We start from the raw sequence: 19,745 nt of genomic DNA on the forward strand, positions 1-19,745 counted from the left end.
TTATACAGAACTGGATCAGAACTGCAGAAAAGTGAATGTAACATACGGAGACTTATATGTATGCCTAGCTGATTGCCCGGCGTTGCTCGGGTATGTATTTGGCTGGTGTTGGCTCCGCCCGATTTTCTAACCCTAACACACAATGACTCAATGACCTAGTTTGTGAGCTTTGCAGTATTTGGCATCAATAATTTGCATTGAAATGAAACAAATCTGATTGGCTGTGGCTCCACCCTCTTTTCTGAATTTGAACCCCAGTCACCCAATGACCAACTGTACCAGTTTTTAAGCTTGTGTCCTTAACAGTGCAAGAATGGCAGCAATTGAATATTCCCCTTAAAAAGCAATAATTGAATTTGGATTGGCTTTTGTAGGCTCCACCCTCTTTTATGAATATTAATCCCAGTCACCCAGTGACCAACTGTGCAAAGTTTGAGAACCCTACCATTAACAGTGTAAGAATGGCTGCAGTTTACATTTTCCCAGTGAAATTTGTATTTGTCTCCGCCCACTGATTGCATTGCCTGCGTATGTATTTGGCTGGTGTTGGCTATGTCCACTTTTTGTAACAGTAACAGACAATTACTTAATTACTCAATGACCAAATTTGTGAGCTTTGCAGTCTTTGGCATCAATAATTTGCATTGAAATGAAACAAATCTGATGGGCTGTTTGTGTCTCCACCCCTTTTCTGAATTTGAACCCCAGTCACCCAATAAATAACTGTAACCCAGTTTGGGGCTTGTGCCATTAACAGTGCAAAAATGGCAGTAATGAAATATTTCCCTTGAAAATCAATAGATGAATTTTGATTGGCTTTTGTAGGCTCCATCCACATTTATGAATAATAGCTGATGAATCGGCGTTACCCGGGTATGTATTTGGCTGGTGTTAGCTCCGGCCACTTTTTCTAACCCTAACACACAAATACTCAATGATCAAGTTTGTGAGCTTTGTCATCTTTGTCATCAATAATTTGTATATTCCCATAGAAATTAAACAAATCAGATTGGCTGTTTGTGGCTCTGCCCCTCTCCAGCATTTGAACCCCAGTCACCCAATGACCAACTGTAGCAGGTTTGAGGCATCTGTTATTAACAGAGCAAAAATGGAAGCAATTTAAATATTCCCCCTGAAAATCAACAGGTGAATTTTGATTGGCTATTATAGGCTTCAACCACTTCCCATAATATTAATCTCAGTCACCCAGTGACCATCTGGGCAAAGTTTGAGAACCCTTGCCATTAACAGTGTAAGAATGGCTGCAGTTTATATTTTCCTAGTGACATTTGGTTTTGACTCCGCCCATTTTTTTTAACCTTGACACATTCACTCAATTACCAAGTTTGTGAGCTCTGGGGTCCTTGGCATCAATAATTTGTAATTTACCAATGAGATGAAACAGATCTGATTGGCTGTTTGTAGCTCCACCCCTTTTCTGAATTTGAACCCCAGTCACCCAATGACCAACTGTACCAGGTTTGAGGCTTGTGCCATTAACAGTGCAAGAATGGCAGCAATTTAAATATTCCCTTTGAAAATCAAAAGGTGAATTTTGATTTTCTTTTTAGGCTCCACCCACTTTTCTGAATATTAATCCCAGTCACCCAGTTACCAAGTTTTAAGCTTTTGGGTTTCTGCCATCAAAATTGTGTGAATGGAAGCAGTTTATCCAGTAAAGTAATCTGATTGGCTGTTTGTGGCTCCACCCCTTTAGTGGATTTGAACCCTAGCCACTTCATGACCGACTGTAGCTGGTTTGAGGCATCTTCCATTATTAGTGTAAGAGTGGCAGCAGTTTCAATATTTCCCTTAAAAATCAATAGGTGAATTTTGATTGGCTTTTATAGGTTCCACCTACTTTCCTGAATATTAATCCCAGTCATCCATTGACCAACTGTGTCATGTTTGAGAACCCTGCCAATAACAGAATGGCTGAAATCAATCTGACAAATCTGATTAGCTGTTTGTGGTTCTGCCCCCTTTAGTGAATTTGGACCCCAGTCACCTATCAGGTAAGAGGCCATTAAGAGTGTAAGAATGGTAGCAATGTAAATATTCCCCTTGAAAATCAATAGGTGAAATTTTATTGGCTGTTGTTGGCTCCACCCACATTTCTGAATATTAATCCCAGTCACTCAGTGGCCCACTGTGTCAAGTTTGGGAACCCTGCCATTAACAGTGTAAGAATGGCTGCAGTTTATATTTTCCCCTGGAATAAAATGTAGTTGTTGGCTCCGCCCACTTTTTCTAACCTTAACGTACAGTCACTCAATGACCAAGTTTATGAGCTTTGGGCTTTTGGTATAAATAATTTGTATATTCCCATTGAAATTAAACAAATCTGATTGGCTGTTTGTGGCTCCGCACCCTTTACGAATTTGAACCCCAGTCACCCAGTGACTAACAGTACCAGGTTTGAAGCATCTGCTATTAACAGTGTAAGAATGGCAGCAATGTAAATATTCCCTTTGAAAATCAACAGGTGCATTTTAATTGGCTGTTGTAGGCTCCACCCACTCTCTTGAATGTTCATCCCATTCACCCAGTGACCAACTGTGCAAAGTTTGAGAACCCTGCCAGTAACAGTGTAAGAATGACTGCAGTTTATATTTTCCTAGTGAACTTTATTTTTGGCTCCACCCACTTTTTGTAACCTTGACACACAGTCACTCAATGAGCAAGTTTGTGAGCTTTCAGGTTCCCGGCATCAAAAATGTGTGAATGGAAGCAGTTTATCCACCAAGAAAGTCTGATTGGCTGTTTGTGGCCCCGCCCCTTTAGTGAATTTGGACCCCAGTCACCCAATGACCGACTGTAGCAAGTTTGAAGCCTCTGACATTAACAGTGTAAGAATGGCAGCAGTTTTAATATTCACCTTGAAAATCAATAGGTGACTTTTGATTGGCTGTTGTAGGCTCCACCCACTTTCCTGAATATTAATCCCAGTCACCCAGTGACCAAGTTTGCCAAGTTTGAAAACCTGCGATTAACAGTGTAAGATTGGCTGCAGTTTACATTTTTCCATTTAAAATGAATGTCTGAAATGTCATTGGCTGTTTTATGCTCCGCCCACTTTTCCTGGATTTGTAACCTCGGTCACCAAGTGACCAACTGTGTCAAGTGTGGGGACTCTGGCTTGATTACTGTGAGAATGGCAGCCTTTTCCATTTTTTCCATTGACTCTAATGGGTGAAATCTGATTTACTGTTTGTAGCTCCGCCCACGTGTGCAGGGGGGCCACGAGACCCCCAGAACATATCATCCCAGGTAGTAAGGGATCTGTATACCAAGTTTCGTTCAAATCGGTCAAGCCGTTTTCAAGTGATCGCGACACACACACACACACACACACACACACACACACGCACGCACGCACACATGCAAGACCGGATTTAAGCCTAGGCCGCCTAGGCCATGGCCTAGGGCACCACAGGAGGAAGGGTACCAAAGCAGCTTGCAAATGCTGCAATGCAGGGAGATGGGAGACATCGGTACTCTGCTGCTAGCTGCAGGTGCAGCAGCCATCTTGCTCTCTGTGCACATTTGCATTGTGGCCGGCGGCTATGGATTTGGGCGGCATTGGAGACAGAGGGGAAGAGGAAGCTTCTGCACTGGAGACGAGCAGAAAAATTAGTGACACAGATGGCTGCTGCGGTGTGAAGGCGAGCTGGTTACCTATACTGAAAGGTGGGGGGGGGGTGGCTTAAAGGAATCCATCATCTGCACAAGTGTCCCACAATAAACAGGTCTCCACCCCCCTCACAGTCCCTTCCCGCACCCACACTCACTCCCACACTCACTCCCTCTCCTCCCTCATTCCCATCCAGACCTCTCACAAGCACACCACCCCTCTCTCCTGCGGCCTCTGGAATGCTAGATCAGTCCGTAATAAACTCACTGAAATCCATGACCTTTTCCTCTCCAACTCCCTCACCCTCCTTGCCCTCACTGAGACATGGCTTACCCCCTCTGACTCTGCTGCAGCAGCGGCCCTCTCCTATGGGGGGGCTTCACCTCAGTCACACCCCCAGACCAGAAAACAGGTCTGGGGGAGGGGTGGGTCTGCTCCTCTCCCCATCCTGCACTTTCCGTGTCCTCACGCTACCCCCTTCCCTAAACTTTACCTCCTTTGAGACACATGTTATCCACCTCTACCATCCCATTCTGGCAGTCATCGCAGTCCTTTACCGCCACCCATCCACCTCCATTAACAATTCCTGAACAACCTGGCCTCTTGGCTCCCACACACCCTCTCCTCTGACCTCCCCACCATCTTACTTGGGGACTTCAACATCCCCATGGACAGTCCTTACACCCCTGAAGCCTCTCAACTGCTCTCCCTCACTACCTCCCTTGGCCTCTCCCAACACACCAATTCCTCCACCCACCGCACTGGCCACACTCTCGACCTGATTTTCTCAAAATCCACCACACTCCCTAACCTGGACATCACACCCTTCCCCCTCTCCGACCATCACCTTCTCACTTTCTCGATCTCCCCATCATGCTCCCCCCACCCTCCACCACCCGCAGGTCGTTGGCAGAGAGATCTGTGTAACCTAGACTCAACTGCACTAGCCAACCCCCTCCACTCCCTCACATCCACCCTCCCAAACTTTACCTGTCCAAACCAAGCTGTGGCCAAATACAACCAGGCCCTTTCAGCAGCCCTAGACATTGCGGCACCCCCCACATTCCACCCCAGCCGTCCCATCAACCCCCAGCCCTGGCACAATGCACACACTCGAAACCTCCAAAAACAGACACGCGCCTATGAATGCAAATGGAGGAAATCCCGCCTCAACCCCGACTTCTTGGAGTACAAGACCAACCTGCAGCTGTTCTATTCCGCATTAACTGATGCTAAACAAAAATACTTTGCTGCCCTGATCGGATCCCAAGCCTCCAACCCTCGGCGCCTCTTCACCACCTTCAACTCCCTCCTTAACCCCACCACTCCTCCCCCCACCTCCGCCCTCTCAGCCACTGATCTGTCCACCCACTTTACTGACAAAATAGCCAGCATCCGACGGGAAATCTCATTCCTCCACTCCACCACTTCTTCCTCTCCCACCTATACCTCTCCCCCACCCCACCCACCACTCACTGCCTTTACTCCTATCACAGAGGATGAAGTTAGCCATCTCCTAGCCACTTCTCCTGCCACCTCCAGCCCCCTAGACCCTGTGCCATCCAACTGCCTCCGTCCTCACTTCCCTGTTCTGGCTCTTGTACTCACCTCTCTGTTTAACCTCTCCCTCTCCACGGCCACCTTCCCCTCTGACTTCAAACAGGCCACTGTACTTCCCCTACTTAAAAAGCCCTCACTAACCCCTCACTTCCATCCAGCTACCGCCCTATCTCCCTACTCCCTTTTGCATCTAAACTCCTGGAGCGTCTAGTCCACCAAAGCATGACCCCATTACCTTGACTCCAACTCCCTGTTTGACCCCCTACAATCAGGATTTTGGCCAGCCCACTCCACCGAGACTGCCCTTACCAAGGTCGTCAATGACCTCATGCTTGCCAAGGCCGAAGGAAAATACACTATCCTTCTCCTCCTAGACCTCTCATCAGCATTCGACACTGTCGATCACTCCCTGCTACTCTAGTCCCTGCAATCTGTGGGTATCCAAGACCTTGCCCTAGCATGGTTCTCCTCCTACCTCTCAAATCGCTCCTTCAAGACCTCCTTCAATGGTTCCTCCTCAACCTCCATCCCACTTTCAGTTGGGGTCCCCCAAGGCTCTGTTCTTGGTCCCCTGCTGTTCTCCATTTACACCACCTCCATCGGAAAACTCCTCTCCTCTCTGGGTTTCAACTATCACCTATATGCAGATGACACCCAGATTTACCTCCATACCACTGACCTCTCCACCACCACCATGGAAAAGGTGTCCTCTGGCCTCTCGGCTATTTCATCCTGGATGTCTGCCAGGTTCCTAAAATTAAACCTGGATAAGACTGAACTCCTAATCTTCCCACCCCGTGCTGCCTCACCCCCCACTGGCCTCTACGTCACTGTCAATGGCACAATCATTCATCCAACCACACAAGCCCACTGCCTGGGTGTCACCCTGGACTCGGCCCTCTCTTTCACCTCCCACATCCAAACCATAGCTAGGGCCTGCTATTTCCACCTACGCAACATCTCCAAGATCCGGCCTTTCCTGACCCCAGACACTGCCAAACTCCTTGTCCATGCCCTCATCATCTCCCGCTTGGACTACTGCAACTCCCTCCTGTCAGGCCTCCTTCAAAACCGCATAGCCCCCCTACAATCCATCATGAACGCAACAGCCAGACTCATCTACTCCTCCCACCGCTCTGTCTCCATGACTCCCCTACGCAAATCCCTTCATTGGCTTCCAATTCACTTCAGAATTAGCTTCAAGGTCCTATGTTTGGCCTACAAATCCATACACAAGTCCTGCCCAAGCTACATCTCTGACCTGGTCAGCAGATATACACCTGGCCGCCCACTTCGCTCCTCCAACAACCTCCTCTTAACCACCCCACGCATCTCGCACTCCCATGCACGACTGCAGGACTTTACTAGAGCTGCCCACATCCTGTGGAACTCTCTCCCACTGCCCATCAGGCTCGCTCCCACCTTCAACACCTTCAAAAAAGCACTCAAAACTTACTTCTTCAAGGAGGCCTACATCAACTCAACACTGCCCTAATCCTTTCTGCCAATAACTTCTTGCTGCACCCTCTCCTTTTGTGTCACCAACCCCTCCCTCTAGATTGTAAGCATTTGGCAGGGCCCTCTCCCCTTGTGTATCATACTTGACTGTGTGCACTCTACCCAGAATTTGGAACTTGTTACCACTACCACTCCAGTTTATGATCTGGCACAGGGCCGGGACGAGGCAGAGGCAGGACAGGCTGCAGCCTCTGAGCGCTTCCACTAGAGGGCGCATTCCTCTGCACTCTCCCTGCCGCGGCTGCCCCATTCTTTTGCCCTTTCCCCTCCTGCTCTATGATCTCTCCGAGTCCTCTGTTCTATATAGCAAAGAGCACCGCCTGTTCTGAGCTGCAGCCACGCTGTCATCAAAGAGATGACAGGCATGGCTGTGTGTAAGGGGTCGCTAGGCAACAGCAGGAAGCCGACTTCTGCTGTACGGGAACTCCTGTCTTATGGCTTCCTGCAGAGTTGCCTGTCACTGTGGACAACATGTGAGTCTGCCTGCGATGTAACTAGCTGGACTCCGTCAGCAGGGCCGGATTTACCATAAGGCACGCTAGGCACGTGCCTACAGGCGCCTGATTGGACAAGGGGCGGGAGTAAATCATGTCCCTTTAAGATGCAAATGCTGAAGAAGCAACACTAATGCCAGCGCCGCCCGCCTCCCTCTCTTTGCATAATGTTCCGACGGCCACGTGTGCGGCCGCAACTACAGTGAGGGGCGGGCGGCTAGTGACACTCGCACACACAATTATGTGCCGCTCTCCCCCTCCCCCCCCCCCACTGGCTGCCGTATTCATGTCTGCACGCAGCGCTGCAACTAACAGCAGCTGCTGCGTGCATAGGTGGCGGGGGGCGGCGGGATTGTCTGTCCCTGCTGCCCTGGAGTCCTCCTGGCTGGGACTTTGATAAACCACGTGGGCGAAGCGGGGCATGAATAATCATCACTTACCGGCGAAAATTATCCTGCCGGTGCGATAGAAGGGGGACAGAGAGGAGGAAGCTGAATCCAGTAGCACATGGGTAGGCAAGAAGCTCCACCCCACCGACCCCTCTCCTGTCCATCAGCAATCAGCATGTGTTTTCAAGTGACAGGCGGGGAGGGGGTGCGGAGGAAACAACCCTGTAGGTAGGACTCATGACTGATAGCCCTGCACTTTATAGTAACAACTTCGCCCCGCCCCGTGTGTATACTATTGGGGGCTTGAGGCTGTCTGTGGCTGTGTGACTGACGCAGTGCCCTGGTACCTGGTGGAGAGGGGACACACTAGGATGTACAGAGAAAAATGTATGCAGCCAGTCTGCTGGTTGTGGAGTAAGTGATTGTGTGTTTGGATTGTGTGTGTGTATTGTGAGCTGTGTGTGTGTGTACATTGTGACCAGCCAGAGTGCGCTGCATTAGCTCAGCTGCCTCAGCAGCAGCATATTCCTGTGAGCCGAAAAAGGATCACCGCTATGGTAGCCGGCTGATCAACTCTGCCCCGCCCCTCCCCCCTTTCAGCTTAATCTGTGCATGAATGGAGGAACAGGTCCAGTGGCAGCATTGTGCTCAGGTGAGGGGACACAGAAAACTGATGCAGCCAGTCTCTGCTGACATTGGTGAGAATGTGTGTGTGTACTATGAGCTGTGTGTGTATTGTGTACTGTGAGTGTGTGTACTGTGTGCATTGTAAGCTCCCTGTGTGTGTGTACTGTGAGCTGTGTGTATACTGTGAGCTTTGTCTCCCTGTGTGTGTGTGTGTGTGTGTGTACAGTGTGTGTGTGTACAGTGTGTGTGTACAGTGTGTGTGTACAGTGTGTGTGTGTGTGTGTGTGTGTACAGTGTGTGTGTGTGTACAGTGTGTGTACAGTGTGTGTACAGTGTGTGTGTGTGTGTGTACAGTGTGTGTGTGTACAGTGTGTGTGTGTACAGTGTGTGTGTGTACAGTGTGTGTGTGTGTACAGTGTGTGTGTGTGTGTACGTGTGTGTGTGTGTGTGTGTGTGTGTGTACGTGTGTGTGTGTGTGTACAGTGTGTGTGTGTGTGTGTGTGTACAGTGTGTGTGTGTGTGTGTACAGTGTGTGTGTGTACAGTGTGTGTGTACGTGTGTGTGTACAGTGTGTGTGTGTGTGTGTACGTGTGTGTGTACAGTGTGTGTGTGTGTGTACGTGTGTGTGTGTACAGTGTGTGTGTGCGTGTGTGTGTACAGTGTGTGTACGTGTGTGTGTGTGTGTACAGTGTGTGTGTTTTAAGTGTTATTGAGAGAATTAATAATGAAGCATTTTATATTTAGTTGGGGCTTCCTTTAGTCCCATGTAGGCTTTGAGCTTCCTCGCTGCCCTCACCAGTCGCTCAGTTGTCACCTCCGGTAAATTGGCCAGTTGCACTTCACAACACATGTACAACCCTGCTGTGTACGCACCCTGTCACACTCCTGTGGCTGGGAGCGTTCTCTGCCTGGGGAGGACACACGTGCAGAGGTGACCAGGGGACAACCGAGCAGCCCCGGAGGACAGGGATGGAGCCCATGGCCTACACGGGGCTGGAGGAAGCCCCCGGTAAGTATAAATCCCACAGTATTTAACATCTCAAGTTTACTTTAAACAAGCATGCTTTATTGCGTGGGGGAAGGGGAGGGGGGGGGATGGAATGGCTATTGTCCAGGCTGCAGTTTGCCTGGGGGGATTGTGTTAATACCTAGGCTGTTTGGGCAAAATGACCTGGGAAGGGTGGTCCTTGTCTAGGCTTTAAAGCGGTCATCTGGCAAAAATATGGGTCTACCGCTTTACTTACATGGGGTTTCCTCCAGCCCCATGCAGATGACACGCCACAGCTCTGCGCTCAGTTTTCAGCCCGAGGTCCTCGCCAGTGCAAAGGGCGACCTCGAGGTTGTCTCTACTGTGTATGCGCCACTGTCAACCTACGGTGTATGCGCCACTGAACTACTGTGCTGGCACAGTACACCATTTACAACATGGACTTGATTGACAGCAGTGCAGACGCACTAGAGAAGGTCGCCGTCTTCACCCGCAGGAACCCCAGGCCAAAAACTGAACACGGAGCTGTGGCTTGGGACGTGTCTTCTGCAAGGGGCTGGAGGAAGCCCCAGGTAAGTAGAGCGGGGGACCCATATTTTTACCTGATGACTCCATTAAGGGGGCTTTATAAAGGGGTGCACAAAAGACTGTTACCTGTCATGTGCAGGAGTTTACAGGCAGACTCTGGCCAGTCCCTGTGCACCTTTTGCTCTATTCCTGTCGTGTGCCCTCCCCAGCTTTATTCAAGCCTGTGTTGCCTGCAATTGCTGCTGTATGAGTAACGCTCTTATACATAAATGCAGTGACACAGGCTTCAATAAAGTTGTAGAGGGCACACACAGCAGTGACTGAGCAAGAGATGCACAGGGGCAGGCTGCCCAGCATTTGCCTATATACTTGCCTTTGTGACAGGCAATTGGGACGGTCCTTTGTGCACCACCCTGTACTTTATAAAAGGGTTTGTTGCCTAGGCCACAATTTATCACTGCTTGTCATCTGTTATCTGCTACCTTCTAAATTGGGGATGATGAATGAGATGCAAATAGTTCAGCGTTTATGCATGATTATGTAAATGTATGCAGATTGAAAAGGAACCAATCAATTTAAACCTGGGTGGGACTTGATAGGTCCATTTTCAAGCAGCATAAATTTGGGGGTGTGGCCTTTGCTGAGGGGCAGAGTTTAGGGCGCCAGAACTTCTGTGCCTATAGGCTCCTGAGCTGTAAATCCGGCCCTGACTCCGTGAGAAGGGACAGGGACCCCCTGCTATCATTCAGGCAGCAATAAATGCGGATCTCTGCTCATTGATGAATGGAACAGCCAGAGACCACCCAGCTGCTATCACATGGAGGCCTGAGAAGATGCAGGTATGGTGGGGGAAGGGGGCTTTCAAAGAGGCAGAGAGGGAATCACACACACATCAAATAGTTGTGACTTGATGTGATGTGTTCTCAGTACAGTCAGCAGTGCCTGTGCTCCAACACTTTATCCTACACGTCGAATTAACCTACATCCCATAGACTTTTACTATCCCTTCCCCTCCCCCAACCCTAACCCTAATCCTCCTGGTATACGTTTGACAGTGGATGTAGGCAAATTCGACGTGTAGGTTTTCACGTCGGAACACCTGCCCTCGTGATGTGAGAGTAGATGAGGGATTTAGATTGAGACCACTGCAGGTGTGTGTATATGTACAGTGTATGTGTATGTACTGTGTGTGCGAGTGTGTGCATGCATGTGTGTATGTGCAGTGTGTGTGTATGTGCAGTGTGTGTGTGTGTGTATATGTGCAGTTTGTGCATGCATGTGTGTATGTGCAGTGTGTGTGTGTATGTGCAGTGTGTGTGTGTGTGTGTGTGTGTATGTGCAGTGTGTGTGTGTGTGTGTGTGTGTATGTATGTATGTGCAGTGTGTGTGTGTGTATGTGCAGTGTGTGTGTGTGTGTGTGTATGTATGTATGTATGTGCAGTTTGTGCATGCGTGTGTGTATGTACAGTGTGTGTGTATGTACAGTGTGTGTGTATGTACAGTGTGTGTATGTACAGTGTGTGTGTGTATGTACAGTGTGTGTGTACGTACAGTGTGTGTGTGTGTATGTACAGTGTGTGTGTGTGTACGTACAGTGTGTGTGTGTATGTACAGTGTGTGTATGTACAGTGTGTGTGTGTATGTACAGTGTGTGTATGTACAGTGTGTGTGTATGTACAGTGTGTGTGTATGTACAGTGTGTGTATGTACAGTGTGTATGTACAGTGTGTGTATGTACAGTGTGTGTATGTACAGTGTGTGTGTGTGTGTGTAAGTACAGTGTGTGTATGTACAGTGTGTGTGTAAGTACAGTGTGTGTGTGTATAGTGTGTGTGTACAGTGTGTGTATGTACAGTGTGTGTGTGTACAGTGTGTGTGTACAGTGTGTGTGTGTACAGTGTGTGTGTAAGTACAGTGTATGTATGTACAGTGTATGTGTATATACTGTGTGTGTTTGTGGTTTTTTTTTTTTTTTGGTGTGTGGCATACATTTAAATCATACTTGAGATTAAGAAGGCAGAATGATTTTAGTACCATCATCGCTATTCTCGCCACTACCAGTACCCGCCACAGCTAGAAAAACTCCACCAAGGCTTTTCTATTGTCCCTGATGTACAGAGTTCCTCTACAGAGCTATTGTGTGTCCCCAGTGCCCAAATTACTAGCTACAGCCAGTAATTTAACAGAATTTAATAGAAGTTAACATGGGCACCTATAGTTGCTTAAATTACCTCCTTTGAAGAAGGGGAGGGGGGCGCACTTTGGAATCCCAGCCTCTAGTGCTGGGAAGCCTTGTCCCGGCCCTGATCTGGCATTGTACTATTGTCTGCATTGTGTTGTGTATCTTTTTGCTATTACCTGTATTGTTGTATCTATTGTCTATTACCTGTATTGTTCTGTCACCCCTGTTATCATTGTCTGTAACCTTATTTATTGTAAAGCGCTGCGTAATATGTTGGCGCTATATAAATCTAATAAATAATAATAATAAGGAAGGATTAAGGGAGTCATCTGGCTACCTATACTGGAGGGGGAGGGCAAGGGGTCATCTGGCTATATTTTCTAGAAGGGAAGGGGGAGGGGTCATCTTGCTACCTATACTGGAGGGAAAGGGGGGAGGAGTCATCTGGCTACCTATACTTGGAGGGGGTCATCAGGCTACCTATACTAGAGGGAAGGGGGAAGGGTTATCTTGCTACCTATACTGGAGGGGGCGGCTGGTGACAGTGGCCTAGGGTGGTAAAGAGTACAAATCCGGCCCTGCACACACGCACACACACACACACACACACACACACAATTTTATATATATAGATTATATAAGATTCGGTAGGCATATTCAGCAATCTGACACTATGTCGCACAGTCTTACCTCCTTTGAAATGTAAAAGACCTCAGAAAACACAATGTATGCTTGTTTTAGGGGTTGAGTTGAAATTAAAACTTAACTTTCAATACATCACTAAAACAGATATTGACTGTACTGCCTGTGCACATTTTTGACATGGAAAAGAGGTGAGGGATCAACAATTCTGAACACCATATAGGTAACTTATAGCCCCTCTATATTATAGGGATGTTGGTCCTCTCTTAGCCTCTCTGAATTAAATGCATATACAAAACACACAATCACCACCCTCCACCCATTCCAACATGTTTCACCCCCATAAACTCTGGGGGCTTCATCATGGGACAATTATAAAGTGCAGTAGTGCATAAGATGTAACAAACAAATTAAAATACATTCATATCAAATTATGTAGCATGCCCTTATGGCCTGGCTTGTATATATGCTATGCTACATAATTTGATAGGAAGCAATAGGAAGCATGAGCAATCAGTGGAGGACTGGAGCATCCAGCACAATTGAGTAGATGTATTGCTAGTATAAAGTGCAAGTGCATCACATAAACATGGTACAAGCACCGTTCACATTCTACTTATCGTGATGTTGTTCTAGGTCTGGCTGTGGTGCACCAGAGGACAGTGTACGACCTTGATGGCCATTTTGCAGTGCTTAGCTTCTTCTGGAGGCCAAAAGTGCACAGTCATACTTGCATATGCTTAGTGTGGCCACACTTGTACTGGAAGAGGAGCGTGGTCCCAATGTGATTACTGACGAGCCCTTGTTAGTAATCCTTGGTGGGTCCACACTGACAGCAACAAGGGACCAGAGGACACTGTGGAAAACCTCTATAAGATCTAGAAGCTTCCCTCTTCCTTTGTAAGTATGTGATTTTACACCCAAGCCTAGGCTCCGATACACTTAAAAAAACAACGATCAAAGAAATTGTTCTTCTGTAAAACCCACATATCTATAGAGCTTTTAGCCAGAAACACTAGGGAGCTTTTCAGAGGTCTCTCATCACAGCCTGTGTGAAAAAAATGTCCTTGCTTACCAGCTGTTTGTAACAATTTGTGTTGGGGTTGATTCTAGAGGCGAGAGCCATACCATGTAGCTAGGTTACACTTCCCTGTCACTATTCACAAAGGAATGATCTACTGTTTGTTTCTGCCCTGCCTGCTTTCTCACAAACAATGGTTTGCACGACAGCCGGGGGCCCCAGTCTCTCTCAATGGATGGGGTCCCTAAACAACCATGCGATACTCAGAGGGAAGTGCGGGTGGGCCCTGGACCTCTCACTCCCAGGAAAATCACCCCCACTGCCTCTGAACTGAATGCCACAAAACACACAATTTGCTCACTCCCAGCTAAAGCAATTTCTTACCTTAATTTGGTCAGCAGGCGCCAGTCAGCTAATCAGGTGTACTGTCATACACCCTTTGCCCGCCGTTCCAAATCTAGCAAGAATCACATAAATTAGGTAGCATTCAGGTGGGAAGCTTCAGTTGGACGTAATCGGGGATTACATCTTTTACAGGGACGCCCCGTGTAGGCATATCTCCTACACGGTCTGCTTTCACACAGATTATATAAGAACAGCGGAGGGATTTTTAGATACAGAGAAGAATCTGAAAAGGACCTGTGCTTTTTCCTTACTTGTATGCGCCCTCCCCCCTTCAGAAAAATGAGATCTTCCTGGCTGTTAACTGTTTACTTTAGACTGTGAGGCAGAGGGAGTGAGGCAGGATCAGGCACACAGATCTGCAGCTGATGTTATCTACACACATTTGAAGGTATATTCTGCTTTCTATCATTCTGAACACATTTTACTGACAGGATTACTGCTAGTGAAGATTGTTTCTGTATGCTGGATGTGCTGAACAGTCCTCCATAGTAATGCCCACAGTGAAAACTGTTCTCTGTAAATGTCATTTTTTCGTAGCATAAAACATGGAAAGATGAAAAAAAAACCTTTGTATTGCTACTTGCTAGTAATTACTGGAAATAAATGTGGCATTTAGAATTTTAGTTCACTTTGATAGTTGCCCTTCAAAGGGAACCTAAACTGAGAAGGATATGGATTTTTCCTTTTAAAATAATACCAGTTGCCTGATTCTCCTGCTGATCCTGTGTCTCTAATACTTTTAGCCACAGCCCCTCAACAAGCATGCAGATCAGGTGTTCTGACTGAAGTCAGACTGGATTAGCTGCATGCTAGTTTCAGGTGTGTGATTCAGCCAATACTGCAGCTAAAGCAGGGCCGGCGCTACCATTAAGGCAAAGGAGGCAGCTGCCCCAGGGCCCCAGAGCTTGTAGGGGCCCCCAGTGGCTACAAGAGGAAAACATTTTTTTCAAATCGGCCTTATAGTTTTTTAGAAAATCGATTTTAAAGTTTCAAAGGAAAAAAAAAACACATTTAAAAACCTGCCGACTTTAATGGTTAATAGCAAATCCACCTTAAACGCTAGAAACCCTAAATTTGCAAGATATGTTAAGGAGATCATTCGGAATAAGAAGAAAAAACAATTTTTCAAAAAGACCTTATAGTTTTTGAGAAAATCGATTTTAAAGTTTAGAAGGAAAAAAGTATAGTTTTAAATGCGGTAAATTTAACTTTTAGTAGCAAACCTAACGGTAGTGTAATTGTACATGCATCAAACGAAAGTGCAATAAATTTCCTGACGGGGTTTCCAGGGGGTCTATACGCAACCACAGCGCTTTGGCCAGGGATTGCTATACAGCCGCAATATGGCTGTATGAAGATCCCTGGCATTTTTTCCTATTTTCACAAATTTTTTTTAGTTTAGTGTGTGGGATTTTTTTTTTTTTTAATTATGTGGGGTCCCCCCTCCTGAAACTTTTTAACCCCTTGTCCCCCATGCAGGCTGGGATAGCCAGAATGTGGAGCTCTGACCGATTGGGACTTCACACCCTGACTATACCAGCTGCAAAAAAGGTTCCCTAATGCCGATTTTTGTTCCGGGGTGTATGTTGGGGGGGCCCCCCAGGTTTATTTTGCCCTAGGGCCCCATTGTTGCTTAAACCGGCCCTGAGCTAAAGAGATCTGCAGGGCTGATAAGCAACTGGTATTGTTTAAAAGGAAACATCCATATCCCTCTCAGTTAAGGTTCCCTTTAAGATCTGCCTGTCCTGCCAGTATTGTTTGAGTTAGGTTCTGCTTAAAGTGGAATTGTCAGCCTTACAATCAAATTCCAGTTACCTACTGCTTTGTGTTTACTATGTAGTCTACATTCTGATCCATCATTGCAAGCATTCCCCTATAGTCATTAATGTTACTGCTGTAATGAATCTTACCTCAGTTAGCCTGGCTCCTTTCTGGTACATTGTCGAGGAGAGGGAAGCTTGTTATCTCCCCTCCCACATTTCTGCTCCTCACTTATTGGTTGAGGGCAGTTCAGTATGATGCAAGGCTGAGAAAGGCAATATGCCTCACCCCTCTGTAGAAGCTGCTGAAATACAACATATAGTGTGCTCACATGTGTTTACAAAAGCAAGCTAGACAGTGCAGTTTCAGTGCAGAGTAAGGGAGGAAATGACATTAGGATTGGCTTCAGTCAGAGGCAGTAAAGATGGCAAATGTCTGGAACAGTTTTCTCTTTATTTACTATATAAAATTCCCTGAAATCAAAACATGGACAGTACAATTCATATGTTATGTAAGTAGAACAAGCATTTATCTACTTAAATATGTGTTTTTTTCCCTTGGATGGTAAGTCTGTCCCTGCTGTTTTAAGTCTTCCAGTTTCTGATTTGAAAAATTCATATTTTTCCAGGCTCCAGCTGAATAAGATGAACCACTCAAACTGCACATCTCCAGACAGGTACATCCTTCTTGGTTTGTCAGAGCTTCCTAATCTTCAGGTTGCCTATTTCCTCCTGTTCTTTGTGATGTACATACTGACGTTGCTTGGAAACTTCCTTATAATACTAGCGGTAAGGATCAACCCCCGTCTACAGACTCCTATGTACTATTTCCTGAGTAACCTCTCATTGGTTGACTTTGGCTTTTGCTCTAACATTGTTCCTAAAATGCTAGTTAACACACTGTCCAATGACAAAAGTATTTCCATGATAGGTTGTGCTGTTCAAATGTTTGCCTATATAGGACAAGGAGAAACAGAGTGTGTTATACTTGCTATTATGGCTTATGACAGATTTGCCGCCATCTGTAGACCCTTGCATTATAATACCATTATGAACAAAAAGCTGTGCCAATTTTTGGTGGCTAGTTCATGGAGCGTTTGCCTCATGAACTCTGCCTCTCATGTTATTCTGATGTTTGGTGTGCGCTCTTTTCATTCAAATAAGATCAGACATTTTTTCTGTGAAGTACTACCGCTATTGCAAATATCTTGCAGAGACACAAGCCTCAATAGAACTAACGTGTACATATCAGCCGTGGCCATAGTTTCATTCTCCTTCTTGCTGACCCTCAGCTCATACGTAGGCATTGTCTCAACAATCCTGAAAATCCGATCCTCAGAGGGAAGACGAAAAACGTTCTCCACATGTGGCTCACACCTCACTGTTGTCACTCTGTATTATGGGACCATTTTATTCATGTACATGAGACCTCCATCTTCTCAGTCTCCAGAAACGGATAAGGCTGTATGCTTGCTCTATACTGCAATCACACCAATGTTAAATCCTTTTGTCTATAGTATCAGGAACAAGGATGTTAAAGGAACTATAACAAAGGATTTTTTTCGATTCCTTAAATAAAGACATCTTCATCTAGTCCAAAGTGTGGAATTTTATGTGGTCATGTTTAGGCCCCACTGTTTAAATATCAGTCTAACATGACTACCAATATTCTGCCGTCAGATTTGTAATGAGCTTTTCATCTGTATTTTCAGCACCTCTCTCCCAACATTCAATGCTCCCATTCAATCCCTTCCACCTCATTATTAACCGTAACTACCTCCCAATGTAAATCCCCTGCCAACAGTTAACTCTAAGCTCCTCTGCCTAGCAGTTAAATCTTTATTTTCTGGATTTCGAGACATTGTGCAAAAGATATTCGTGGAGTGTGGAACTACTATGCACAAGTGGAGATTACCATGCATTGTTAAGTTGTAGAAGCAGTAGAGTGTTGTACCTGTGAGCCATCAGTAAAAGCAAGAAGTTTTGAATCAGGATGATGCCATTCATTGGCTAACTTAGAGGTAAATAAAAAGTAAGGTTTCTGCTTATAAACCCAGTGCTGGGCTGAAATTACGCATGAGCGTAATTACGCATCGTAGTTCAATGCAAATTTACGCGTAAGCGATACGCTTAACTTACGGTCTTACGCGTAAGTATTTATGCGTAAGCAGTAAAGTGGTTTCATAATTACGCTGTCTACCGTAATTGCTAGGTATGCGTAATTTTTACAAAGACTTACGCGTAATTTTACGCGTAATTACTAACGTAAAAACTCCTCTTTTCTAAGAGTAGCCAATCAGTCAACATCCTAAGCAACCAATAGTATCTTCTCCCGCCCTTCAGTATATAAGCGTACGTTTTGACGTATACGAATGATGTGTACGCAATAGCTATCACATTGATAGCTATTGCGTACACATCGTCCGTATGCATCAAAAAGTACGCATTATTGGGTATTACGGCACTACGTGTAACATCGTAGCGTAAGCGCCTACATTACGGTATCCTTACGCGTAATTACAGTGATGAACCGTAGATAATTTCCTACGGCGTAACTGTAATTGCGTAATGCGTAATAGCGTAAAATTACGCGTAATGATCCGCAAGCGTAGATTTTTCCATTACGACCAGCACTGTATAAACCTTCTTCGGACTTGGTTCTTCATATTGACAAGATGTTCAAACACACAGCTTATATACATTAGACATTCAGTGGTGAAACATTATTTTGCAAATATAAATAAATGTCATTAGATGCCTTCATTACAACTTCATAAATTCATGTAATAAATTAGCTAGCATCCTTGTGAGACCCTGCTAAATTTGCAATTTATGTAAACCAGAGATGAAAATAAACTAATGAGATAAACAACTGGATCTGTCCTTATTCTTCTAAAAATGACTCTTTTGTATCTCAAGGTTTTATTTTATGTATAAACATTTACTATGCAGATTTAATGTTTCATAGTCTGCTCAATTTCAGTGTCTCAAGAGTCCCAGAGTGAAAATACATGAACTATGGACTTTTTTATCTTTTCCTCTCACAGTAAAAAGCCCAGATATATGCTTAGGGAAGTGTTTTATAGCTATAATTTGTTATCAGTGAGCAGACTGAGTCCTGACTGTAGAAAAACTGCCGGTTCCATAGCTAATTATAGTAAACGCAGAAGTTGGACAAGCACCATCACACCTTATTAATTATAAATGCTAGGCTCACAAATATAGATACAAATTAAACCACAATGTGTGCAGAAAGGCCAAGCAACCACAATGTACACAGAATAATAAGAAAAGGTATGGCCCTACAAAAAAACGCACCACAAGGTATAAGGAAAAATACAAAATAGCCTTTATTGATCCATACACATAACACATAAAAGCATATAGTATGCATCATGAAAAGATCATGGTACCAAACCACATACCAGCAAGTGAAGAAATGAAAAAAGTGTAGTGAAAAATGAGTGATAGCAGCCAAGGAGTGAAATCTAAAACGTGCAATGAGACACCCTGCGAGGATGAAGCCAGGGTGAACAAAGTGACAGAGTAGCAAGGGTCCATATAAGAACCAACTATAAAGTGCGTGCTGATTAGGCGCATCAAGCGGATTCTTCCGGGAGTAAGAAGCCGCTTGATGCGCGAATCACGACAGCCCCTGGCACACACGTACTCCTGTCCCACTCCACTCGGTAAGCTTTTCATGCACGCACGCCGCTGGCCTCCTCTCTATCACTTTGGGCTTATACAGCCCCTCTCATCTGCCTAATCAGCACGCACTTTATAGTTGGTCCTTATATGGACCCTTGCTACTCTGTCACTTTGTTATCCCTGGCTTCATCCTCACAGGGTGTCTCAGTGCACGTTTTAGATTTCACTCCTTGGCTGCTATCACTCATTTTTCACTACACTTTTTTCATTTCTTCACTAGTTGCCGGTATGTGGTTTGGTACCATGATCTTTTCATGATGCGTACTATATGCTTTTATGTGTTTCATAG

The 19,745-nt window shown here is 45.7% G+C and overlaps 1 protein-coding gene across 1 annotated transcript; it reads left to right on the plus strand.

The window, feature by feature from the left end:
• Positions 1-8,228: 8,228 nt before the first annotated feature.
• On the plus strand, positions 8,229-17,326 carry LOC137533484 (olfactory receptor 1M1-like). The gene is made up of 2 exons (XM_068254864.1): positions 8,229-8,247; positions 16,378-17,326. Exon 2 carries the CDS (start codon positions 16,394-16,396, stop codon positions 17,324-17,326), a length of 933 nt encoding a protein of 310 aa, XP_068110965.1. The 5' UTR covers positions 8,229-8,247; positions 16,378-16,393.
• Positions 17,327-19,745: the final 2,419 nt, after the last annotated feature.

Source organism: Hyperolius riggenbachi, chromosome 9 (genome assembly GCF_040937935.1).
Source record: "Hyperolius riggenbachi isolate aHypRig1 chromosome 9, aHypRig1.pri, whole genome shotgun sequence".
Taxonomy (NCBI): domain Eukaryota; kingdom Metazoa; phylum Chordata; class Amphibia; order Anura; family Hyperoliidae; genus Hyperolius; species Hyperolius riggenbachi.

What these genes read in the sequence shown, in the direction of transcription:
- LOC137533484 (XM_068254864.1), top strand. Translation starts at nt 16,394, where the DNA reads ATGAACCACTCAAACTGCACATCTCCAGACAGGTACATCCTTCTTGGT.